The sequence below is a fragment of the Canis aureus genome, chromosome 24 (genome assembly GCF_053574225.1).
Source record: "Canis aureus isolate CA01 chromosome 24, VMU_Caureus_v.1.0, whole genome shotgun sequence".
In the NCBI taxonomy this organism is placed as follows: domain Eukaryota; kingdom Metazoa; phylum Chordata; class Mammalia; order Carnivora; family Canidae; genus Canis; species Canis aureus.
This window is the reverse complement of record NC_135634.1, coordinates 49394369-49420820: the sequence shown is the minus strand read 5'-3', so window position 1 is coordinate 49420820 and position 26452 is coordinate 49394369. Positions and strand designations below refer to the sequence as shown.

The window sequence follows — 26452 nt, the reverse complement described above, 5'->3', positions numbered from 1 at the left end:
GAGAAATGCAAGAGTAATCAAGGTCCTTCATCAGCTGACTTCATCCAAAGGTAGATTATCCTGGGTGGGCCTCACCTCATCAGATGAGCCTTTCTAAGAGGGTCTGGAAGCAGAGAGACTCCCCTGCTGGCCCTGAAAGGGCGAGCTGGCCTGTGTGAGCAGCCCTGTGAGGGGCCACGCGACAAGGACCTGCGGATGGGCTGTAAGAGCCACGAGGGACCCTGGGAGACCCCCAGCCAGAGAACGGGATCTCAGTCCTACAACAGCGGGAGCTGATGCTGCCCACGACCACGTGAGCTCGAGAGGACCTCAGGTTCCAAAAAGGATCGCAGCCTGTGCGACCCTGAGCAGAGGATCCAGGCAGCTGTGCCCAGACTTCTGACCACGGAGCCTAATATGATAAACGTGTGCTACTTTAGGTTTCTGGGTATTGGTTACGCAGCAAGACGAGGAGAAGGGGTCCGAGATGACCCTGCCTTCACCGTGCCGTGTCTGACCTGCGGGGAGTCTGAGCAGGTGTACACACCCATCCCAGCCCGCCCTGCTTTCGTCTAGCTCTGCTTGGGATTGGGCCAAAGATCCCCGAAGACACCACCTAGGTGAACGTACAGTCCCCGAACGCCTGGGGCGGCCTCCCCACGGGATGGGCAGGCCTCCAAAATTAATATCCCATCAGATTCCATAGACTCTGTCCCAGCTACTCCAGTGGGGCCCCCTCCACCCAGGAAAAGGCTCCTGTCACGGCCTGCCCACCCCTGCAGTCCTCATGTCCGACCCAGTAAGTCTCTCTGGCCACGAGGACACCAACAGACGAAATCCCAGCAGCTCCCGATTTGAGGGGCGTGGGCTCGGGATGAGGATGGAACCATGCGAACGAACCAAGTTCTGGAGTAAATTCCTCATGAGGACGCATCGGCCGGACTCAAAGGCACATCAACTGTGGCCAATCAACTTTAGATTAGAATTTAGAAACGGGATGAAATGTCTAATTCAGGACAATTTCAAATCCTTGCAGTCGCCACCTTATAAGACGCCTGCATCTCTCAAGACACCCGTGAGCCAGGAAGTGGTAACAATCCTGCTGCTTCTGGGAATCCGGCTAATTAAAAACCAACAGACACAGGAGCCAACGTTTAAACTGTTCCAAAATCTCTGCAAGGCCAACTTTGAGAGCACAAGCCTGTGATCAGTGTAACAAGCCCGACCCTGGCCTGAGGTGCCTGAATGAAAAACCAGAGTGTTTTGACAACACAGTTCACCCTAAACCACTGACGTTGCCAAGAACACGAAAGAGCCTGACCCAGAGCCTAAGAGGCAGGGACCACTCAGATGATTGCTGCAAAGTCACCAGAAAAGAAAAAATATCGGATAGGATCAAGTGGTTCAATGAACAAAAAAATACAAAACGGCTCTGGTCCGCCGCAGAGGTAAGCGACCAAGAATTCCTTCCCGTCCAACATTCTGTGGGAGGCCCAGGCCGGCCCTCCCCGGCTCCGTGGGCCTCGGACCCACGCGTCTGTGCACAAATCCATCACCACCCGACACTTCTGTGAAGTAGAAACTCACATTCTTGAGGTCACGGCCATGTCAGTTTGTAGGGTTTTTTCCCAAATGCTTACTTTCACTTCTGTTACTTGGCTTGTGGGGACTGCAGCTATTGGGTATCGCCGGCCTGGGGGGTATGGTTAAGGGGGTGGGAGGGACGAGGGACAAGGCGGGGAAGCCTGAGGGCCTGCGGGGTGGACCGAGCTCTCGGCCCCTGTATCTGGAACCTCATCTTGAAGGAATATGGGACCACTGAAGGGGTTTTTACAAAGGGACACACAGTGGGGTTGACTTGTGTTTGAGAACCATCGCTCTGGCTGGACTGTGGGGAGCAGGAAGGGGCCGCTTCTGAGCTAGCGGGCCCGTGATCCTGGGCAAGTGGGCCTGGCGGAACCACGCACAAAGGATGGAGCAAAGTGGGGAGGCCGGGGGGTGCGGGGGTGGGGACAGGAGCCCAAGGTCTTGAGCAGAGCCCATGTGCTCTGCAAGCTGGAGACGCTCGGGGGAGAGTCCCCACCCAGATGCGGGTGTGCAGGGTGCTTCCCCAAACCTGGACGTGCCCCGCGTCCTGCCTGCTGACACCTGCGTGCCTCCGGGGCCTGCGTGGGGTTCAGAGGCTGGCTGTGAACTCCCAAACTCCCAAACTCAAGGGAGATGAGGATGCTCCATCACAGCTAGAAGGACGAGAGGGATGGAGAAAAGGAAAGGGATGGGTTTATGGGATTTAGGACAGAAGGTACAAGCCGCACAGGGGTTTAGGGAGGCGAGCTTGGAAAACACCCTGCCCGGCGTGCGTCTGTTCATTCTCCAGCTCCCGTGGAGCTGGGGGGACGCTCAGCCGAGTGAGCCGTGAGCTCGCTGTGACCTCCGGACACCTGCCAGGGCGGCCCCAGGGCAAGCTGGCCCGGCCCTTCCTCCCCTTCCTCCGGGCCCAGGCCGCTCTCCTCCCTTCCTACGTGAGTCACCCGGAAAGGGGCGCCAAGCTTCTTCCTGCTCCCTACTACGTCTCTGTTGAGACCTACTCAAATATTTAAGATGAAATGATACGATCATCCTCAGATTTGCCTTCTAATCACTGGGAGGTGGGGGGCCACCCCCCGGCTGCACAGTGTGCGCCCCCATCCCGCCCCAGCGCACCTGGGAAAGAGAGATGCAGAATCACCCCCCCCAGAACCCCGAGTCAGAACCTCTGGGGTTGGGCCGGCCAGCTGGGGGAGGGGGGAGCCGACACTTGCTCAAGTGGAGGGACCTCTGTCTTCTGTTATCCCACCTATGTTTGGGTATGTTTGACACTTTTCATAACAAATAGCAAAATTTTAAAAGGAAGGTAGAAAGGGGGAGGCAAGCAGAGAGAGAAAGGGAAAGGAAGGAAGGAAAGGAAGGAGCCTCCAAACCCAAAACTATGCCCACTGAGGCTAGCAGGCGGCCGAGGGTGTTGCTGGAAACCACTGCGGGGCTGCCGCTGCCCCCGCGGGCCCCCCCAGGCTCAGGCAGGGGGGTGGGGAGCAGACCCAGCCAGGCGTGTGACGAGATCCAGGCTCCTGGTGGGAATGCAGCGTCCTCTCCTCGACAGGCCAGCGCGCCCTTCCCCCGGGGGCCCTCTGTCCCGGGCCTGGAGCCGCACAGATGGAGCTTCAGAGGCGCTGATGATGGAGACGGGGAGAGGAGAAGCCTCCCCTGATCATCACAGGAATTGCCTCAGAGTAATTCTAAAAAGCTGAACCCTTGACTCCAAAGTGCTGCTGTTAGGGTTTATTTTACTGTAGCTAGGACAGCTCTCCGGCGCTGAGGTATGAGCGATGCTGCAGACACACGCAGCAGCACAGGCCTCCAGAGGCTCCGAGGCCCCAGCCCGGGGTTGGCCGCAGGGGCACACAGGTGGCCGAGGGGACACGTCTCCCCACAAGCCCCATCCCCGCAGCCCCGGGCCTGGTCAGGCTGGGGAATGAGGTGAACAAACCCGGGGTGGGGTGGAAGCAGGAGTCCTTTGGGGCGGGGGCCCGGGCTATGCTCACAGCCTCCGTGGGCTCCAGCTCCAGAGTCCAGCCTTCCAGCAGGACACGGAGGCGGCGGCGGGGCCACAGCCAGAAGCGCCCGTGCCCGCCTGAGTGGCCAGGCCTCCCGCTCGGAGCACCAGACAGTCCAGGCTGTGACAGACCAGCTGTTCCAAGGTGCCGGCAGGAGCAAGGGACAGCCATGCTCAGCCAGGGGACGGAGGCTGAGGAGCACCCCATGAGAAGACGTGGCCCAGGACACCAGGAGGGAGGCCTAGCAGACAGGCCTCCTGCCCCCCTGCCGCCCCGGCCACCCTCTACTTCGCTCCTGCCGGCTGGTGGAGGGTCTGCCCCCCACGAGGGCCCCAGCCCAGGTGGGGCAGCCACACAGCAGCCCCAATACCTTGCACCCAAATCCCAGGGACATTCTGGGGGCTTGAAGAGCTCTAAGGGTGCCCATCTCCTTGTCAGCTCCTACCCGTTTGACTACCTGGAGGCCCCCGTGTGATGACCTTCAAAGAACAGGAAGGGGATAAGCTCTGGGGCACAGAAGTCCCGAGAGCAAGGTCTGGTGCTGTAGGAGGAGGATGCGGCCACTGTCTTAAGAGCCTCACGCCACGTCAGGGAAATCTGGCTCTGTCTGTATGTGCCCTGAGCTTTCCTGGGATCAAGCACAGTGTGGAATTCTATATCCCAAGACCTGTCATCCTGCGGCCCCAGAAAATGTTCTCATTCTGCTCTTCAAGTGTGCAGTAGTCCCAGGGGTCCCAGAACTCTGCATGGAACAATTCTTGAGAAATGGGACTGAGATGCGTGTGTCACTTCCTCCAGTGAGGCTCAGAAAGCCCCGGGCTCTGGAAAGGCACCGAGGTGAGGGCACCAGAAGCCAGCGGCCTTGCTGCGATGCAGGGCACGCGGCAGGCCGGCGATGGCAATGCTCTGCGACGGCACAGGCTGCCGTTCTAGAACAGGTGTTTGGGAGGAGATGGTCACCATGCATTGAGAACACCGCTGGGGTCACTGGAGAGAGGGCTGGGCCGTGGCCACACCTCGGGGACCCCGGCCACGGCCACCTCTCCGTTCTGCGTCCTCAGATGTAAAGTGCAAATGAACCACGTGGGCCGTTCAGAAACACAAGCCATCTGTCGGCGGCACAGCTTTCTCGAATTCGGGGGAAGTTTTGGTATTGATCATACGCGTTCCTTTTGGCCTTTAGGTTTTAGAAGCAAGCAGAACTGAAAAACCAGACTTTTCTCCCAGGCCGCATAACGTTAACTGCAGCTCACGAGCTCCCAGGGAAAGGTCCGCTCCTGTGAGTGCAATAGGAATGTCAGGCCGCCGTGACAAAGGGCCAGTTTTGTCTGGAAACAAGCAGAGCCTTCCGTCCATGCGAGATTCTTCCCCAGAATGACAAAGGAGCACGCTCCCGACTACGGGGCAGGCTGGAAGCCTCCGATTCCCGGGAGGCCGCGTGCGCAGGCCCACGTGAGCGCCTCCTAACTCGGGGCACAGGTCCCGCCTGGAGTGGACGCTGAGCACAGTAACCACGAGGCTGACACACAGTCCCTTCTTCCAGAGTGGCCTTTGCTACAGGAAGTGGCAACAGCCAGAAACTTTTGTTTTCTGGGTAAACCCCCAATCCCTTGTGCGCAGTAGGTTCTCAAGACGGGGTGCTATTCAAAGCAACCAACTGGAACGAGGGATGTGTTTTCCTGCAGAGGCGACTGCAGGGAAGGCGCGAAGCCGGCAGCTCAGCTCAGCAACAGCGGCTCGTGCCGCCTCTGGACCCTGCACCCACCGCCCCTGTGTCCCTCCAGCCGCGATGTGCACTTTATGCCCGTCTCAAAAGACACCCTCATCTTCCCAAAACCCTCTCTGGCACAATTACTGTACGTTTCCCCCGATGAGGGGGCATACGTTCCCTTCATGGCCATGCCTGCAACTGCTGTCAGCAGGGAGGAGAGGATGCTCTGGGATTGCAGCTGTTGATGGGGGCAGGGCCGACTCTTTAGAGGGCATTTTGGAAACGTGGGGGGCATTGTTGGGATGTCTCGGTGATCGGAGCAGGCACTGACGGCATTTAAGGGGCAGCGCACGGCAGGCCAAGCATCCTGGGTTCAGACGGGCCTGCATATTGAGGAACTTTCCCACTGGCTATTCAGACAGAAGAAATCGCCTCATAATTTTCAGATCTACAAACGGATTCCAACTTACACATAAAACCAAAATACGTTTTGTGCAGTTTTCACACACACTGGATGTTCCAGGAATGCCATCGGCGTTAAAACGGAGGGAAGATTATGCTTGGCTCTGTTCAGAACTTTCTCAAGAGTTAGTGACCACTTGGGAACGTCAGGTCACCAACAGCAACACAACACGTGGCGTCCGGGTCTCAGCACCACACACCTGCGTCTGTCTGTGTTTGCAGCATGGCTCTGGGCACGCGTTGGCGCACCTGTGACCGCTCCCTTGGTCTCCTGGCACACCGGGGCTGGAGCGCTTCTGTGTCAAAATCCACATTCTGGCACTGCAATGTACCTTTATTTTATTTCTTTTCAATGCAACCGTTGAAACATTACATTGACTTGAAGTTCTATCGACTTGCTTTTACGACACATGAATTTCATTTCAGGTTAGCAATGAGGATGTTAAAAACTTGTTATAAAAAGGGGGCGTTGGCTCTGACAGGGTTGAGAACCACAGGTTGAAAACTGCAGAGTGGAACAGGGGAGCTGAGCCTCCCTAGGGCGCGGCTGCACCGTCCCAACAGCCCAGCCACAGGTTAAGGGCACGGGGCTGGGGGCTGCTGTGTGAGCCACAAACTAAACAAGACCTACTTTGTCCATCTGACTTGAAAGTTTGGAAAACAGAAAGTTGAAAACTAAAAGTTTAGGGGCGCCTGGATGGTTCAGCTGGCTGAGCGTCCGACTCTTGATTTCAGCTCAGGTCACGCATGATCTCAGGGTCGTGAAATCGAGCTCCGATCGAGTCCGTGGGGAGTTGGCTTGAGATTCTCTTTCTCCCTCCCCCATCCCCGCTCGCTGTCACGCATGCTCCCTCTCAAATAAATGAACATATCTTCAAAAAAAAAAAAAAAAAACAAAACCCCACAAAACTAAAGCTTAACTGGTTGTCTTAAACACCAGGTTTTAGATGGTACACACATTTTCAGTCAATAAAATGTTTCAACGGTTGCATTGAAAAGAAATAAAATGAAGGTACACTGCAGTAACAGAATGTGGATTTCGATACAGAAACATCATCTAAGACACCACCAGAACCAACTCCAACGAGTTCTGGAGTAGGCTGCGATATCATCACGGAATTTTAAGACCAAACACCAGCCTTCAGAGAGGCCTTTACCTTGCAAGGCCTGGGCCGTGGGCCTCCAGGGGCCCAGACCGGGGGACCTGGTGGGAAAGCCCAGAGCGTCGGGCGCCACCTCTCCGCAGGGCTCCGGGTTTCTGCCGGCGAGGCCACCCCGACAGGGGCTCAACACCCAGCCTCCGGCTCTGGCTCACTGCTTACCAGTCACGTGGGCTCTGACAAACTGCATCGCCTTTCTGTTGTTGTTATTCATCGTGCGATATTTATTTATTTACATTTAATTTTATCTTATCTCCAGGGTAATTAACATGCAGCGTCATGTTAGTTCCAGGTGTACAGTACAGTGATTCAGCCCTTCCATTCATCACCCGGCGCTCGTCCCGCTCAGTGCCCTCCTTCATCCCCATCACCTGTTTCCTCCATCCTAACCCTACCCCCACCCCTTGTTACCATCAGTGTGCTCTCTATAATTAACAGTTTGTTTTTTGGAAACGATATCACTTTGGGACGTTAGCCCTCATTATAGGGAATGAGGAAGCCAGGCTGTGTGACCTCCAGGAGCCTCCTTTACTTCTAAAATCCCACGTCTCTATACCAGGAGTGAATTACTTCGACCCTGAGACTGTCAGTTCTCTTTCCCCATTTTGCTGCTAGAAATCTCTTGACTTTGCTTCTCTCTCTCTCTCTTTTCAAAATATTTTTATTTGGGATGCCTGGGTGGTTTAGTGGTTTGGTGCCTGCTTTTGGCCCAGGGCGTGGTCCTGGAGTCCCAGGATCAAGTCCCACGTCAGGCTCCCTGCGTGGAGTCTGTTTCTCCCTCTGCCTGTGTCTCTGCTTTTCTCTCTGTGTCTCTCATGAATAAATGAATACAATCTTACAATAAAATAAAATATTTTTATTTATTTATTTGACAGCCAGAGAGTGTGCACAAGCCGCGGGAGGCAGAGGGCAAGAGAGAAGCAGACTCCCCCTGAGCGGGGAGCCCGACGCGGGGCTCAGTGCCAGGACCCTGGGATCGTGACCCGAGCTGAATGAAGGCAGATGCTTAACCATCCGAGCCACCCGCGCACCTGGGCTTTTCTGAATAATAAACTTCTTAAAAGCACGGTGCATACTGAAGTAGCAAACTGGTTATGATTCAGGAATAACATTATTCACATTACTTTACAGAAAGCCACAACTACTAACATTCACCCAGACTTCCCAACACAACCTTCAGTTTAGCAACTACTCAGACCCATGCGATGAATAGAGTCCTTGCCCAGTATCCTCTATGTGGCTAAACTTCTCCTCTTGCTGTTAACGCCTGTTACATTTTTTTTTTTTTTTTTCTGAGCTGAGAGAAGGTTCACATTTCCGTCAGTAGCCTCAACATGCTGGGACGACAAAAAGCATGACGGCCACAAAGAACCCCGTGTGACCAACAGGTGAGAGCGGCATGGCCCCACCTGTGCGGCTGGCCCTCCACGTGACAGGCTCCCTCCGGCAACGCACCTGGGCTCCACTCCTTTCACCTTAACCTACTCCGCTCACGGTCTTCTCTGCAAACCCCACATTTTAAGGTGTCATGAAACACTGAACTTGTTCCTTCTCAGAATGAGGCTGGACACTCCAGCAGCACCAGGGCTCTCCTCCAGCAGGCGGTGCACAACCATCTACAACCTTTCCTATGTTCCAGTGACACTCCTGGAACCAGCCGGGAGAGAAACAGAACCATCACTTCAATTGTCAGTGAGCTAGTCTGTCTGGGCGGGGTGGGGTCGTGCTCCTGGGGGACGCTGACACATGGAACAGTTACAAAGGTAGGGCACTGCAGAAATAGAAAAATCGAAATTTCTGTGGCTCTTTCATTTTTACTCTTCTTTCCCTTATTTAGAAAAATAAAGTCCACTGAAAGTTCTTTTGTCTGGGGCGCCTGCGTGGCTCGGCCCATTAAGCATCTGCCTTGGCTCAGGTCATGATTCCGGGGTCCTGGGATGGAGCCCCACGTTGCTGGGCCGGAAGCCTGCTTCTCCCTCCTCCTATACCCCTCCTCTCTGCTTGTGCTCTCACTTGCTCTCTCTCCAATGAATAAGAAAATCTTTAAAAAAAAAAAAAAAAGAGAGAGAGAGAGGTTTTTTTTTTTGTTTGTTTGTAAGCTACCAGAGAGAGAAAGGGAATGTTTGATAAAATGAAGATGTCTCAAGACACATTTGGGGGCAAGGCTATGTGTCCTAAGAGGCCGTCTTTGTGGTGGCAGGGGGCGGGGGATGTGAGATCCCAGAGGCTGCAAAGGAGCAGCTCAGAGCAGCCACGCAGCAGCAGCAGCAGCAGCTGCTGGCCAGACCCTCCACAAAGAACTGTATACAGTGGTGATAGTTATCAGCACCAGCTCTGAATCATCAGGCTGAGGTCTGAGCTGCCTGTACCACCTACAAGCTGTGTGCACTTGGGAAAGTCCCCTGACTGTTTTGAGCCTCAGTTTCCCCTTTATCTGTACGTGGAGATAACCCAACAAGGTTCTGGCAAGGGTTAGGGAAGCCGCCTACAGAAAACCTCCAGCAGGGCTGACACGGCAGGGGTGTGGGGCTGCTGCCCACCACTAATACTCACACAGCGTCTTCTCTAGCATCTAGGGATCCACCCAGCACGAATTCAGCTCAGATTGGGTTTAAAAGCACCGAGAGAAGACATGCCAGCTGAGGCACCCACCAGGAGGCACCTACCAGGAGAATGTGCAAGGGGGAATTTCAGAGGAGGGAGAGGAGGTCCCCAGCCCGCATCAAAGGGCCACTCTGTACTTCTCTTCCCCCTGGAAGATTGCATACCCATTTGCCACAAAAAATAAAAAAGGACCAGAAATGATGTTACTTTGACAAGCTTGATCACACACACACACACACACAAATCAAACATTTCGGTTACAATTAAAAGTCCTCATCACAGTAATTTAAGATAAATTACTTCCCTACTACAAACTGGTTGGGCTTTTTAGACTCAAGGCAAAACCACTTATATGACTTTAAAATTGTTAAGTTACTGTATTAAGGAGAAAACCACTTGATCTCTGGCCCTCGCCCAAATGAACGGATAAGTCTTCGAATACACATTTGTGTTGTTGTTGTTGGGTTTGTTGTTTATGTACTTTGGGATTTGGCCAAGGGAAGGGGATTTTCGTAGTGGTTCTCAATCAAAGGCATGGCAATTCTGAATTGTTACATCATGAATGTAGTCAAAATATGCTTTAACAAACCGGGAAGAAAGAAGCTAATATTTTATCTAGAAAGTCTAATGAAAATTCAGTAAACCTATTCCACGAAAATGAGCCTCTGTGTTTAAAAAAACAAACTAAAATGTTGGTGGCCCAGAGTAAAAAAAAAAAAAGCTGTAGTTAATAAAAAAACCCCTCTGTTCCCTACAACATCCCCAACCTATAGTGGGGGCGTAACAGGCTTCTTTCGATAACAGATTATAATTTGAACCTTATGGCCTCTGAGGTTCCAAGATTAATACTTTTAAATACGAACAGATACTTGGAAACACTGAGTAACTCGTCATAAACAATGCCTCTGCTGAGTCACATAGCCTGATTTTTCAGGGATAACAAATTCCTCCTGAACATTGCCTTTTGAGGAGCAAACCTGTTGCACCATTTGGCCTCAGAATTCTGTAGAAACTAGATAAGAACCCCTAATCAGGTAATACTCCAATCAACTTCACTTGAGAACAGTTCTGCAACTATAAATAACTCGATTTCCTGTGCTCAGTTTAAGTGGCAGTTTAGACTGCAGGGTTTTGGGTTTTTTTTTTTGTTTTTTTTTTTTTTTTTTTTTGCTAAGGAGGCTTCTGCTGTGTTGTATTAGCTCAGGCTGAACTGAAAGTAACTCAAAGCAAAAACGGAAATTTAGTCTCCATCTCTGCCCTACTGGGACACTCAGCCCTAGAGGAAAGACCCTACTTACCTCGTTTTATATCTTAAGTACTGGGGAAAGTGACCCATCTGAAAGGAGCCAGGTTTCCAGGGCTCAAAGTCTCAGGCTGAGCTACAGCAGGGCCTTCCCACCTTTGCAAGCACTGCACCTGCACGCTGGTCAATGATCCCACGCGCCGAGACCCGGGGACCTGGGTAGAGGTACTTATAATGATGAGATGGGCCTGGGGAGACTGTGTCCACATTCCACCCAGACGGGCTGCCACAGGACGAGACCCGTGGGATGTAGGGGCTTAGCGCTAATCAGTATGTGGAAAGAGACCAGAGGTGACACAACCCATCATAAACACGAGGAAGTTACAAAAGTCAAAGAAATGTATGGTTTCTACACTGGCCTCTCACAGACCTCCAGGGCCAGCGCTCACTGTTGTGTAAGGCGCCCCTCAACTGTTCATTCAGCACTTCCTTTTAACCAGACCACTAGCCTCATAAAATGAGGACTGGGTTTCATTTCTTTTTCCCATGTCCCATTCTAAAATACTTTTTGCTGCTATTTACTAAAACAAAATAAGAAAGAAAGAAAAAAAAAACTCCTATAGGTTCAAAATTTCTTACTGGAAACCCCTGGGGCCAAACTATGTTTCAGAATTCAACATTTTCAGATTTTAGAAGGGCAAGAAGTTGCATACACCCCATAATCTGTAGTCACCACAGTAACAGACCTCAAACAAGGACTTTCACTGGCTGCAGAGAAATGTATGAACATCTACCATGAGGGGGATAAAGATGGAAAATAGCCTCCCATCAGCGACAAACTTAAAAAAAATAAAAAATAAAGAAAACCAACTGTCAGTTTCCAGAGCTTACTGGATCCTGGAACTGGGGGTACAGTGGAGCACCTCAATCAAAGCCCATTCCAGACTCTCCTGACACCAGTTCCCAGGGCACCTCTATGAAGTGTGCATCTCAACCAGATCTAATCCACGGGGTTAAGGGTTAACGGAACCTGGCAGCCTGTGCCACGGAGCGCCAGTGTTACTTCTTGTTCCTCTGATGGCCTGTCCCTCCCGTCCCCATATCCTGATTCTCCATGTTTACTCTTTTCTCCGTCAAGGGCTCCTTGCCCAGCACTCCGTCCCTCTGAGCTCAACTCTTGCCCAGGGTTAGCAGTACCCTGCTCTTGCCATCTATGGTTCGCCGAGGCGGCTCTGCAGAACGCCAGCATCTCCCAGCAACCTTCCCGTCCTTCCTTCTTCTGACGGCCCTTCCCTGGTGGTGACGCAAGGACCTCTCTGTGGGCTCCTGGGGCCCTAGACACACCAGCCAGAGGAAGGGGCAGGAACCAGCTCCAAAGGTCTGGCTCACAGCAGGAGGCACAGAAGAAGCAGCACACTGACCCAGACATTAAAAATATATCCACCTGACAGTACTCAGCAAGGAAGGTAGCCTTCCAGTGTGGATTCATCAGAGTCTATCTCTTTGCCTTTCCCTGGTGTTCACCAGTAAGCTCCCCAAGGTCAGGGCACTCTTATTTATCTTGGATCCTCCACAAATACCCAGTAGATGATTAATTTCTGCCTGATGAAGGAGTGATTGTGTTGGGCTTACACTTTTTTTTTTTTTACTTTATTTATTTATTAGAGACATAGAGAGAGAGGCAGAGACACAGGCAGAGGGAGAAGCAGGCTCCCTACAGGGAGCCTGATGCGGGACTCGATCCCAGGACCCCGGGGTCACGGCCTGAGCCTAAGGCAGACGCTCAACCACTGTGCCACCAGGTGCCCCGGGGGCTCACACTTCTTCTATCAAGGCTTCCACAAAAGCTAGGTAAAGTGAAAATCTACGTTGGGTCTCTGCAGTAATGAGCTCCCGGGGCCTTTTCCAAAGCACACCCTCTTGCCTTCATGTATTTCCACTCTCAGTCGACCACAAACTGCCCCGAAATGGGTAATTACAAACCTCCCCACCTCACCCCCTGTACAGTTTTAAAGCCAAATCGCCCCCCCCACACACGTGATCCCAGCACTGGGTACTGAGCTGGGTAACTGCAAAATCCCACGCATGGGGGCTCCTGCCCAGACGCGACCCCAGGATGGAGCCAGGGTGGATCTGGTGATGGGGGTCCCCGGAGGTATTTGGAGAGAAATCCGCAGGGGTCCCAAGGTCCGGGGCAGGTGAGGGCTCCAAAGCACCCCAGCCACGGGCGGCGCCACCAGCAGGGTGAGGCCACCACCGGCCTGGGGCACCCGTTTCCAGGTTTTGTTGTTTTGGAGACTCCAGCGCGCGCAGGACCCGGGGCCGGACAGGGGAGCGGCGGGCGGGGGTCTCGGGGCGCGGCCCCCCCAGCCCGCTCCCGCCCGGGGCGCGCCGGCCTCGCGGAGCCCACCCCACGGCCGCGGGCGCCGGGCTGCGGCGGGGACCTGCCCCCGGGGCCCGGGACGGCAGGCTTCGGGCCGTGCTTTCCTCTTACCAGCTTCTGGGCTTCTGGGCTCAGGCAGTCTATGTCCCCGCGCGGCGCGGCCGCGGGGCTGCTCATCCTGCCGGGCGCTGGGTCCGCCCGCGCGCAGCCGGGAGGCACCGTCGCGAGGGCTCGGAGCGGCGGCCGGAGGCTCTCAGCGCAGCCGCATCCCCATCCCCATCCCCATCCCCATCCGCATCCCCGGGGCGGCGGGACGGCCCTGCCCGGAGCCCGGAGCCCGGCAGCGCGGCGCAGCCCGGGGCCGCCTTCCCGGAGCAGAGGCCGCCTCCGCCCTTCCCGGGCTCGGGCGCGGCCGGGGCGGGGCGGGGCGCAGGTGGCCGAGGGCGGGGACCGGGGGGCGGGACCGGGGGGGCGGGACCGGGGGCCGAGGGGCCGCCCCTGCGCCGCCCGCCCCCGAGGGTCCCGTCCGCCCCGCGCGCCCCGCCCCCGGCCCCGCCTCCCCCATCGCGTCCGCCCCGCGCGCCCCGAGCCCCAGCTGCGCGGTTATCAGTCACCGTCCAACCCCCGCTCCCGCCGACACCGGAAAGGCGGGGGGGGAGGGGGGCGGGGACGGGGGATGGAGGATGGGGGGTGACCCGCCCCGGCTGCGCGCCCAGAGTCCGGGGAGGGCAAGTCGAGGCGCGGTGGGCAGAGGGGGGTCCCGGGGGAGCGCACGCGGGGCGGGGGTCGGCTTGGGGAGGGGGCCAGGCCTGTGGGGGGCGGGGCCTTATGGGGGCGGGGCCTGCGGGGCCTTGGGGCGGGGCCTGCGGGACCTTAGGGGCGGGGCCTTGGGGGCGGGGCCTGTGGGGCCTTGGGGGCGGGGCCTCGGGGCGGGGCCTGCGGGACCTTAGGGGCGGGGCCTGCGGGAGCGGGGGCCTGTGGCGCCTTGGGGGCGGGGCCTGCGGGGCCTCGGGGGCGGGGCCTGCGGGACCTTAGGGGCGGGGCCTGCGGGGCCTCGGGGGCGGGGCCTGCGGGGCCCACTGCCGCCCCGCCCCGCCCCGCCCCCGCCCGCGGCGCCCTCGGCACCCCGCTCCCCGCGGCTCCCGCCCGGCGACCTCCCGGGGAAGCGCGGCCGCCCCGAGCGCGAGCACGGCAGCAGACTGGGGGGCCGGCGCAGCGGAGAGCGGGGGCCGCCTTCCTCCGGCCGGGACGACCCGGCCCGCCCCCGCCGCCCCCGCCTCCTCCCTACCTGGAGGCCCGTCTCGGAACGACCACCTCCCCGCCTCCCGCCTGCACACCGGAACCGCCCACGGCACCGCTCGGCCTAACCTTCTGCAAAGGCGGCTCCAGAAAGTCCTGCGAGCCCGCAGGTGCACGCCGCGGGCTCCCTACCGCGGCCTCCAGTTCTCGCCGCCCGCGCGCCCCGACCCTGCCCTGAGCCCGGGCTGCAGAGGAGGGGGCTCCGAAAGGAAGGGGTCACCCGGGGGGCGGCCGGGCAGAGGAGGTACGGGCGACCTGACCCGGGGCGGGGCCCAGGGGCCGCTGGAGGGAGTCTGGGAGGAGCTCCCCAGGTGAACCCAGCGCCAGGCTCCGAGGACGGCATCGTAGGTTCTCCGCGATGCGTTTCAAAGAGATTGCAATGCCTACCCTCTTTCCCGGCTCTCTTCTTCATTATGGTGCTGTGTTACGATTCTTGGTTCTTGAAAGTTAAATTCGCTGGAGAAAATAATTTTAAGCTGTTCTGCATAAACAAACATGGAACTTACAGAATGTACCATGGAAAGCAATTACAATTTTAGTAGTAACTTCACAGATGCGAAGGATAGACCATTGCTAAAATAGCCCCTTTGAGTTTTCAGTTCGAATATTCCAATCTAGACAGGCAAATTCTAGAGCTACCTGCCATCCTCAACTATGACCACATCTCCCAGAGCAGGGCACAGGGAACAGATGCTGGAAGACACCTACATTCTCCCCAACCCCCAGGCCGCCATCCAGTCTCTAGGAAGAGCTCCATCCATGAAACCACGCAAGGAGAGGGGTGAAATGGGCTCTGGAATTAAAGTGCCTGGTTCAGGGGCACCTGGGTGGCTCAGTCTGCTAATCCTCTGACTCTTGATTTCGGTTCATGTCCTGATCTCAGGGTCGTGGGAGAGAGCCCCAATTTGGCCTCTGCACTCAACAGGGAGTCTACTTGTCCCTCTCCCTCTGCTCCTCCCCACCCCAATCAATCAATCAATCAATCAATCAATCAAATCTTAAAGAGAACAACAACAAAGCACCTAGTTCAATTCCTGGCTCTGCCACTTATTGTAGGATCCAGAGCAAGTTACTTAGCCCTGTGTCTTGAGCTTCATCTGAAGTAGGCTAATGATAAGGAGAGTGCCCAGGTATAGGGGAGGACCTCGGGCACCCACGGGCAGACCCTGCTGAGCAGCCTTGCTGACCTGATGGAAATGCAAGCCAACACTGCTGGGCAGCCACTGTGCTTTCTTCCCTTGGTCACCAGAATCCCCATCCAAAGTGCCCAGGCCTTCCTGTCCTCTACAGCAGGAAGGAAGTGAGGCAACCACGAGTTCAAGTGGCTGAGAAATGTGATGACCAGAGAAACTTCAGGAAGGGCTGGCTGCAGAAGCCTTGGGTGGCAGGACACTGTCAGGGAGTGAGAAGTAACTACCTGAATACTTACAGTCCTAGGAAAAAACTAACAATACCAGCAATAAAATAATAATAGTGCCCAGGAGATTTCTTATTCCCCTGAATGGTAGCACATTCAAGAGAACTGCTGCTCTAGTTCCATCCGGATGGGAGGCTGAGGCTACTACTGGCCTCTCCCTGTGTCCCAGTCCAGCCGGCCTGTGAGATGGCCAAGCCTCAGACCATTCCCAGCCACAGGACAAGTGTCAAAGTCTATCCTGTGAGTAGAGGCCTGAATCATGCTTGTTGGTGTCATTATATAGATCCTGGGGCCCAAGTATAAAGTGTAAAGAGTCTAGCTGCTTTCTGTTAATTTTGATTATAAGATTCTAAGTAGGTCTCTAATGGAAAGGACTCCTCATTGAAGCCCCCTTCCCAAACAGGCTTCTTCTTCTTCTTTTTTAAACTCATAGCAAGGCCACTTATAAGGATGAATGACTAGAACCTACAAACTTGTTTTTGGAAAGTGCATGAGGACGTCAAAGACAGGAGTGTGGCTGTGAGAAGTGACATTGGATAGAATGGGACACACTCCAAGACGCATTTCTCCCCCATGCTCACAGCTTGAAAGGCAGCTTGGCACAGTACTATACACCCTTTCCTTTGAAGAAGATGAAATTAAAGCCACCTGAGAGTGTCAGGTGAGAACGAAGCAGCTAAGAAGCCCTGGGTTTCCATCCTGAGGAAGGTTAGCAGGAGGAACCCAGGGGATCTTCGAAAGCGCTGAGTGGGGGGCTCCTGGGGGGCTCAATCGGTTAAGTAACTGCCTTCAGTTCAGGTCCTGATCTCCTGGTCCTGGGGTTGGGTCCCTGCTCAATGGGGGGGGGGGGGTCTGCTGCTGTTTCTCTCTCTGCTTCGCCACTACCCTCCCCTATTCCGCCTACTCCTGCTCACTTGTGTGCTCTGTCAAATAAGTTTTTTAAAAAGGGCTGAGTGGCAAGAGGTGGGGCTGCTCAGGAACAGGGTGGCCATCCACCTAGACTGGGCCTGTGCTCCCCTGGGGTCCTCATAGAAGGACCTATGAGGTTAAGAACATTGGTTCAGGGGCACCTGGGTGGCTCAGTGGTTGAGCATCTGCCTTTGGCTCAGGTCGTAATCCCGGGGTTCCAGGATCGAGTCCTGCATCAGGCTCCCTGTGAGGAGCCTGCTTCTCCCTCTGCCTGTGTCTCTACCTCTCTCTTGGTGTCTCTCATGAATAAATAAATGAAAATCTTTAAAAAAAAAAAAAAGAACATTGGTTCAGTTTCCCAGTTTCACCCTCTTTTGGTGAGGGTGTCACTTCTAACAGGTCGCGAGTTTCCGGTCCCTTCCCAGCTGCCAGGCAGCTAAGGACCTGCAGACATGCAGTCACTACTCAGGCCTGGGGTTGCCGTCTGTTTTGTGAAAGCTCTAGATCGCCTCAGGCATTCCTACCAGCCACCATGCTTGTGATCCTCTGTGTCCTCTTGACACAAGTTAAATGTCCAACATCTACAAAAAGCAGTTCTCTGCTGTACAGTAAGATTATGTGCAGGGGATTTAATTTCTTAAGGGACCCCTGAGAGAAGAACCAAAGCTAAATAGAGCTGTCTTACTTTGTGCTGGGAACATGAGAATCGTAGCTAACCAGCAAATGCCAGAACATTTAACCAACGGGGCCACACCCAAACTTGGTTGACTCATCTCCATAGTGTCGGCCTGTTGCTAGATTCACGAGCTTTGCCTCCTCCTGCGGTTTGGTTCTAAGCGCTAGAACCACGGAGACAAACCCTTCCTGGGATCCTAGCACAGAGCAGACGGTGGGGGCGGGAGGGGGAGGCGCTCTCGGCGTCCCCTCTAGGCAGATGACTGACTTGAAACCATTTTTCTAAGTCACACCCATAACGGCTGTTTTTCATGAACATGAATCCCTATTCCTATGGATTACAATAAACATCTCTAATTATTTCTACAAACCCTGAGTTTACTTTTTTTGACTTTACATGGATTCTTTGGACTGTCACAGAACACCTCATATTAAAATGATCACCCAGACTTGCACAGCACCTTTGAGTTTATAAAGTACTTTGTACACACACCCAGGCCCACAAAAGTTGTGTAACGTGACCACAGCCCCGCATGAGAAGAATGAGGCGAGGCTGGGCTCACTAACCCGAGTCCCTACCAGAAGTCCGAGCTGCTAGTTAGCATCCAGGGCACAGCACCATACAGAGTTGTCCCCCCTCCCAGCCACCACCCAGGAGTCCTCGCTGGGAATAGCCAACAGATAGGCTAGGTGGACGTCCTCAGTTGTGTCCCTGGGCTTAGCCTGTACCAGTCACCCCACCTGCCACTCCAGGGTTGCTGACCAAGCCTCGTACACACCTAGGTCAATGTCCTACCCAGCTGTCCCAGAAGGACTTAGGGCATTGGTAGGAGCATCTGATGAGGGCCAGACCCTGCCCCGCCTCTGCAGAGAAAGCTGCACCCCATGGTGCAGTGAACATAGCTCGTGGGCAAGAATCCAGACGGCGTCCGGTGGACAGGAGCATCCAGAGCAAGAGTGGCTGAAAAGAAGAGTGAGCTAGTTTCCAGTATAAAAACAGCTCCTGCTGGGGTGCCTGGGTGGCTCAGATGGTTGACCATCTGACTCTTGGTTTCAGCTCAGGTCGGGATCTCAGGGTTGTGAGATCGAGCCCCGTGTCAGGCTCCATGCTGGACGTGGAGTCCGCTTGAGATTCTCACTCTCTCTCTGCCCCCCACACCCCAGCTCTCTCTAATAGATATATATACAGCTCTCCTGCTTCTGGGGCACTCACTGTGCTGGGTGTCATATAACCACATGCTTGATTCTCTCAGCTGCTGATGACTTGATACTCACCCTCCCCTCCACTAGGAGCGGGCCTTTCCAGAACGGGAGGGTGTTAGGGTGTTCTCACCTTGGAACATGGAGGCACTTCAGAGATGATGGATGGGTGCGTGGATGATTCTCCTGATAAATGGAAGACTTTGGCAGGTTATCATTAACTCTCGCTGATCTTGGGACGCCTGGGTGGCTCAGCAGTTGAGCGTCTGCCTTTGGCTCCGGGTGTGATCACTGGAGGAGGTGGCGGGGGGGCTGCTTCTCCCTCTGCCTGTGTCTCTGCCTCTGTCTCTCTCTGTGTCTCTCATGCATAAACAAATAAAATCTTAAAAAAAAAATCTCTCACTGATCTTAAGCATTTTATATTTTTGTAGCAATTAGGAAAGAAACTCTCTCTTAAAATGGAATGTCTTTAGGAATTTTCTTTCTTTTTTAAGATTTTACTTATTCATGAGAGACATAAATATAGAGAGAGAGGCAGAGACACAGGCAGAGGAAGAAGCAGGCTCCATGCGGGGAGCCCGATGTAGGACTCGATCCAAGGACCCCAGGATCACGCCCTGAGCCACCCAGGTGTCCCTTTGTTTTCTTTTTAAATAACTAGGTACTATTCAGCAATTCACCACACTTCTTTCAATCCCCTGGGGTTTCTAAGGAAGGTGGTGAGTCTGGGTTTGGGTTGGACTGCACTGGAAGTACTGGCAGAAAGCGCTGGAGGAGGTGACCAGTGGGCCCACCTGCGCCGTCAGAAGCGCCACCTGGGTTAAGGCGCTAGGAACATGGGAGCGTGCATGCCAGAGGAATCACGGGGCTCCAACGTGTAGGGAGTGAGAGGTGTGTCAGCAACAAGCCAAGACAGACCAGGGGTGAAGACAGACCAGGGGTGCTCAGAGAAACAGGAAAAGCCACCGTTCACGAGCTTCCCCAGAAGGCTGGTGTGAACCTCGTGTTACACAAGGCAGGTGGAGGGAAGACAACAGGCCCAGGAACTGGAAAAACACCGGCTATTGCATGCCATTGTTAAAATTCTACAATTAAACATTTTCAGCGATTTGGACAGGTGTAAGAAATGGCAGATGGCAGCCCAGGAGGAAGGAGGGACCAGGGGGAGGGCCTGGGCAGGGGGACGTGTTCGTTGGTCTCTCCCATTTTGAGAATGAGAGAGACTCTGGAGGCTGAAAGGTGGGAGCCAAAGGAGAGTTGGGGTGGGGGTGGGGCTGGGTCTAGGAGACTCTGGTGCCCAAGGGGTGGGGGTGGGCATATGTGGGGACCTGGCCTTGCTTCTGAGCTGAATGGAGAGAGAGAGTCACGTGGCCAGGAGAGGACTGATAACAAGCAGCACAGCCCTGGTGCGGGGACCGTGGGCCATGGGGCTTGTTGGGGATGGGGGTGCGGGGAGAGGAACAGGAGCTGCCTGGGGCCCAGCCGGGGTGATGCTGTTTCTAGTTCCTGAATGCAGAGCCCTTCCGTGGAGCTCCAGAAAGCTCAACAAGGCTGTCACAGGCCCAGATCTGACCCACACTTAACATAATTTCTAATTTACTGTACTCTGGAATTAAGTCCAGCTCCCAAAGTGTCCAGGCATAAGTCCATGGCAATCCTGCGGGGAAAATGTATCCACTTTTCCACACCATCCTTCAGAACTGGCGATCCAGGCCAGACCAAGGACCTGAGATCACAGAAACATCTCCCATATATCATCACCAAGGAAACGGCCACCTCCACCTCCAACGAAGTACCTCTTAGGAAAACCAGTTGTGTTTCTCACGAGCACAACACACCGCAAATATCAACTGATTATTTTCTAAAAATACTGAAAACAAAACGACTAATCCTTTATGTATTTCTCAGCCACGTAGAAATAAATTGTGAAAAATCCCAAGTTAACTCTTATGCAAAGAAAAAGGTGTATCTATATGTGCTCTCTGAACAGTCAATTTAAAATGCTTTTGCTCAGGATAAATAGTGACATGGAAAAATGAGCTTTACTCTCAAGAACTGTGTTCACTAACTAAGAGAACACCTCACCGATAAGAAATAAACCAAATGCTGCAATATACACTAGGAATAGAATATGGTGATTAAATAAATGGAAGTAATATTTTTTTCCAGATTCTCACCCATTTATTTGGCCCGGGTCTTAGTCCGCCTGCCTATGAGTTTAACATTCTAGAAAAGATATAATGTTCCTTAAAATCAGAGCCACGGGACAAATCTTTACCCTCCAGAAATCAATCAGGCTACAGATGTGATTGACGAATGTCATTCACAAGAAAGAAATGTGAGGAACATAGGACTTTATGATATTAATTTAAGTGGTACCCATAGTAGGGGTGCCTGAGGGGCTCAGTGGTTGAGCATCTCCCTTCGGCTCAGGTTGTGACCCCGGGGTCCTGGGATTGAGTCCTGCATCCGGCTCCCCATAGGGAGCCTTTTTCTCTCTCTGCCTGTGTCTCTGCCTCCTTCTCTGTGTCTCTCATGAATAAATAAATAAAAATCTTTTAAAAAATAAATAGTACCCACAGCAAACAGGTAGATTTAAGGGCAAGTAAGATGAATTCAAACATTTAAAAATCAGGCATTCCCGATAATAAGCAATTTGACTTGAAGACGGCCTGGCTTAAGGACAGACGAGAACATGAGACGTGAGCCACCTTCCACCCCAAAATACAGAAGTTCCTAAAGCAGCATCCCTAAAATCATCTTTCTGAGGAAAATAAAGACTAGCTCACACACGTCAGCACGGCACTGGAAACACCTGCCCAAACCCTGATAGGAGGGTATTCCCCTCTGCACGCCAGGCTGAAATACAGGCCCGAGATAAGCCATCCACTGTTAGACTCCAGGAAAGTACAGGATGATGAGCAACTTCTTTATCATCAACTTGCATGAACTGTGTATCTTTACAGAAGACTCTAACATAGAATCAAGAAGTCTTACCTTTGAGAAATGAGTATTTTAGACGAAAATTCAAGGGAAGTTTAAGGAAGAGCAAAGAACAGCAGTCTGGAGAGGCATGTTTGGCACAAGAGTGGAAATTCTGGAATAGCTGGAGATCAAATAGCCACTCCTGACCACGTCATCACCCTGTACCAGCAAAGAGGTCAATTAAAGGCACCTTTATACCCAACATCTTGTGGGGCAGCTTCGACCCGCCTTTGAACACGGGGAGGGCGTGGTTCCTGAGTCCACTGGAGGCTTTCGAAATGCGTCTTTGGCACCAGGAGGTTTGAGCTTAGCTACTCAGATTATATTGAAGCCCCCTCCTCTTACCCCCACTTCCGTGGAGGCATCCGGTATCAAATGTGGGGTTAGACTTTATGAGGAACTCTAACATAAATAGAGAGCAGAGTTTCTTAACCTCAACGCTACGGGCAATTTTGGGCCAACTCACTCTTTGGTGTGGCATCTGTCCTGTGCCTCATAGGACATTTAGCAGCGTCCGTGGCCTCTCCACACCGCATGCAGGAGCACTCTCCATCCCACTTATGACAACCCTGAATGTCTCCAGCTATCACCGCATGTCTCCTGGCAGGCAAAATGCCCCCGGGGGAGAAGCCCTGGTCTAGAGGGACTTGTACCTTCATCAAAGGCACACACACTGTCCAAACATATTGACTTGTCAACTGACACAGAGAAGTCAAGCTCCAATAGACTCATAGCGACACACGCACAGAAATCATGGCCGGGAAGAGCTATTTCAACATAACCCCTGACATCTGTGGTCCTCTTTTAAGTGAGGACTCAAAAGCAAGGCTAGTGGCTGTAGTGGGAAGAGAGTCAGCACCAGGCACTCCCGAGACAGAAGGTGGGGGCCACAGGGTGGGAGGTCCGAAGCTGAGATGTCAGAGGTGGTGCGGTCATGCCAAGGCCAAGGGGGTGACGGTGGAAGTAGACCTGCAAGTAAGAGTGTTTCAAGTAAGAAGGTCAAAGAATGGAATTCAGCCATTCTTTGACCAATGGAGGCCAATGGAGTTTCTTGGCCTATGTGGGTGAATGAGCGCTGAGGAGTCGGGGCCGAGGGGAGCCCCTGCAGCCTGCACAGCCTACCTGGGCCCCGGTGATTCCTGCAGACACCTACCTGGAGGTCGGAGGCTGGGGCCTGGCTGAAATCCCTACTCTGCTGCTTATTAGTTTCAGGTACTCCCGTGACCCCTTTCCAGCATCCTATGTAAAATGGGGGGTGGGGGTGGGGGGACGCAGCCACCACACAGGATGGCAGGTCACAGGGGGGACCAGGCTGGCACAAACAGCTTGCAGCACATTCTATCTGTCCTTCCAAAGCACATAGACTATTTTTCCTGCAAGACTAGGGACTCTGGAGTGACACTTCACATACAGGTTTAGAGAAGCCGTATGTAGTTTCCAGCACTTAATTAGTTTGGATTAGGCTTAAAGCTTTTTTTTTTTTTTTTTTTTTTTAAGATTTTATTTATTTATCCATGAGACACACAGAGAGAGGCAGAGACACAGGCAGAGGGAAAAGCAGGCTTTCTGTGGGGAGCCCAGTGTAGGACTTGATCCTGGGATCCCAGGATCCGAACCTAAGCCGAAGGCAGATGCTCAACTGCTGAGCCCCCCCAGGGGCCCAGGCTTAAAGCTTTAAACAACATTTTTGGAGCACTTGGAGAGCTTTGCCCTGTGGGGTAGCTGCCCCCCGTTTAAGTCCAGAATCTTGGCATTGCCTTCCTACCCTTCCCAAAGCCAGGCTTTCAGCATCCTCGGTCCTTAAACAAGTATATCATGAACACGACTAGGTAAAAATGAATGCGTGTAGACAAAGGCTGGAAGGAAACACTAAATAAACAACCCAGCTGCTCTATTCAAGCGATGGCATCGTGGGAATTTTATTGCTTCTCAGAATACCTTCAGATATTGTTAGAACGTTCTTTTTTTTTTTTTTTTTTTTTTTATAATAGGCTAAGGAACTTGAAGTTTATTCAGGAAGCAGTAAAGGCCCCGCTGAGAGCATCTGGATAGGGAGGTAGGATTTTGTTTGAACAAAGAACCCATAGGCTACAAAACAAGTTGAAAATCGCCCTCATGATTCTTTCCGCAAAATTTCTTGATGGTCTCACTATTTACTCTCCTAGATTAACGTTAGAGTTCACTTGCCCAACTTAAAACCAGTCTTGTTTAGGGGCCAATGTTTAGGAGAATTTTATTTGAATCACATTATATTCATCAGTTTTTTGGGGATGGATTCACATGTTCACAACATTGAGTTTCCTCATTCAGGAAGAAGGCATGTCTCTCTCCACTTTAAAATCTGATGTATATTCAGAAAATTGTAATAGTTCTCTTCATCTCAGTGCTACTTTGAATGGGATCTTAACCTTTTGCCTTAATTAAAAAAATCATTACTGTGGGATATGGCCGTGCTATAGGGTTTTTTTTTCCCTATGCCCTTACAAACGATTGCAAACTGAACTCTCACTTTCGACTGATATTTTGGATTAGGCGTACACATCATCTGCAAGTGGTAACACATTCCACCCCCTCTCCATAGTTAACACTGCAGATTTCTTTGTCCTGCATGCACTTGGAACGGCTGTCATAGTAACACTCCAGTGGCCCTGGTCCACTGGTCTCATCTTTTTTTTTTTTTAAGATCTTGTTTATTAATTTGTGAGAGACACAGAGAGAGGGGGCAGAGATAGAAGCAGGCTCCTGCAGGGAGCCCCATGTGGGACTTGATCCCAGGGCCCCAGGATCATGACCTGAGCCAAAGTAGATGCTCTACCACTGAGCCACCCAGGCGCCCCATCTTAACATGAGTCCTCCACACTTAGGGAAATAGCAAGGACACAGCAGCATCCGAGTCAGTGCTTATGCTGTAATCACACAGGGCAGGACTCAGAGCTTGTAAGAATTTAAATAGCATTAAAGTTGCCAATAAAGTAAGCAGAAAGTCTGTTGTCAATCATCTGCTGAGAGCCCTGAAAGGAAGCAAATGACAAGTCTCAGAACAAGACTCCGTTGGCTAAAGGCTAAAGGCATCTCGTTTGGACCAATAAAAGAGACACCAGGCAGACACCTTGGAGAAAGAATAGCTCTGAAGCAGGTGAAAAGTTAATTATTATTGTTGATGTTAGAAAACAATTGCTTTCTGCGGGGTGAGGCCCGGGGGAGTTGCTCACGGGCTCAAGCTGTAGGGCCAGCCCTGTCTGGGCAGGAAGTCCGCGTCTGCCCAAACTCGCCATCTAGACTCGCGGTCAGCCTTGGGCCAGTGATGCAACCCCTCTCCATGCCTCAGTGTCCTCATCTGTAAAATAGGGGTAGTGATGTTACCTACTTAGTACGGCTAATAAGCATCAAATGAGCAATTGTTCGTATTCAATATTTAAATAAATAAAACACTAACTGTAGGTGCAGAGCAGGTTCTCGGTCTGTAATGCACAAGGTCACAAAATAATTCCAGGGGCATGTCGTCTGAATCTTAACGTGTCCAGTACCATTTACCAAGGGGTGCAGACCAACCCCCCCTCCCTATGAGCCTTCCTGCCCCACGCAGCGTGGCCAGCCTGCATGCACCCCCGGTGCAGGGCAACGTGTAAAGTGCTTCAACCCTTAGAATCGCAGCATTACCGGGGTTCGAAGCCGGGGGCTCTGGGGGGAGGGACCATGTTACCTTCCTAGAACAAGAGGCCTGAACTTTGCCACCGTTACTTTCTTTGAGGCACCTGGTCACTTCGTAGTTGTGATTCTGATCTAGAAGTTAGACTTAAACGGCAGAGGCCAGATAAGGAGGTACGACTGTGTCTCCAAAGAATGGTATTAGGTAAGAGAAGCTCCTGAACTTCTCTCTTCGGGCAAAGAGGCTCTCCTATGGCAGCTTTAGGTTGTTGAGAGTGAAGAAATCATCTGCCACGAAGAATATTAAAAAGAAATATTCAGAGATTTCAGTTCTAATATTCTGTGATTATCTAAAATGCATGTCCTACATTTAGAATAAAGCATAATAGAACTATCTTTATCTTTCGGAATCTTTATCTCTTGAAGAAGGTAGAGGCGGGTAGGCGGTGAGGAACAGAAGTCTGGGAGAAAAGCCTGGGGAGGGGTGGTGCACCCCCTGCCTCCTCGTGGCCACAGGGGAGCATTGCCAGGGGCCTGTGCTAAATGTGGCACGGTGGCTTTTTTTTTTTAATATTTATTTATTTATTATTTATGATAGACATAGAGAGAGAGAGAGAGAGAGAGAGAGAGAGGCAGAGACACAGGAGGAGGGAGAAGCAGGCTCCATGCCAGGAGCCTGACGCAGGACTCGATCCCGGGACTCCAGGATCGCGCCCTGGGCCAAAGGCAGGCGCTAAACCACTGAGCCACCCAGGGATCCCCACGGTGGCTTTTTTTAAAAAAATATTTATTTATTTATTATTTATGATAGACATAGAGAGAGAGAGGCAGAGACACAGGCAGAGGGAGAAGCAGGCTCCAAGCCAGGAGCCTGATGCGCGACTCGATCCTGGGACTCCAGGATCGCGCCCTGGGCCAAAGGCAGGCGCTAAACCACTGAGCCACCCAGGGATCCCCACAGTGGCTTAATAATATCAGAAAATATAATGATTAAAGGGGGACCTTAGCACCCATGTCCTCTTTATGTTAAGCCACATTAAAATTTCTAATTAGTTCATATTAGATACAAAAACCAGTTTATTCCTTCATAAGTGGAAGCAACCTTGGGTAGCCATCAACAGATGAGCAGATAAACACAATGTGGTCCATCCACGCAATGGATTATTATTGGGCCTTAAAAAGGA

The 26452-nt window shown here is 52.8% G+C and overlaps 1 protein-coding gene across 50 annotated transcripts in view; it reads right to left on the bottom strand.

Moving 5' to 3' along the window:
- Positions 1-26452, bottom strand: part of LRRFIP1 (LRR binding FLII interacting protein 1) — a 139288-nt gene that overhangs the window by 64369 nt on the left and 48467 nt on the right. For 3 of the 50 annotated variants that reach the window (XM_077869390.1, XM_077869397.1, XM_077869393.1), the window contains exon 1: positions 13247-13521. The exons of 43 other annotated variants lie outside the window; for them this stretch is intronic. In XM_077869390.1, the coding sequence (XP_077725516.1) occupies positions 13247-13312 (66 nt within the window). In that variant the 5' untranslated portion in view covers positions 13313-13521. Of the gene's footprint in view, positions 1-13246; positions 13527-26452 lie in introns of those variants that run through there. 4 more of the 50 variants (XM_077869399.1, XM_077869402.1, XM_077869358.1 and 1 more) reach the window with 3 other exon arrangements.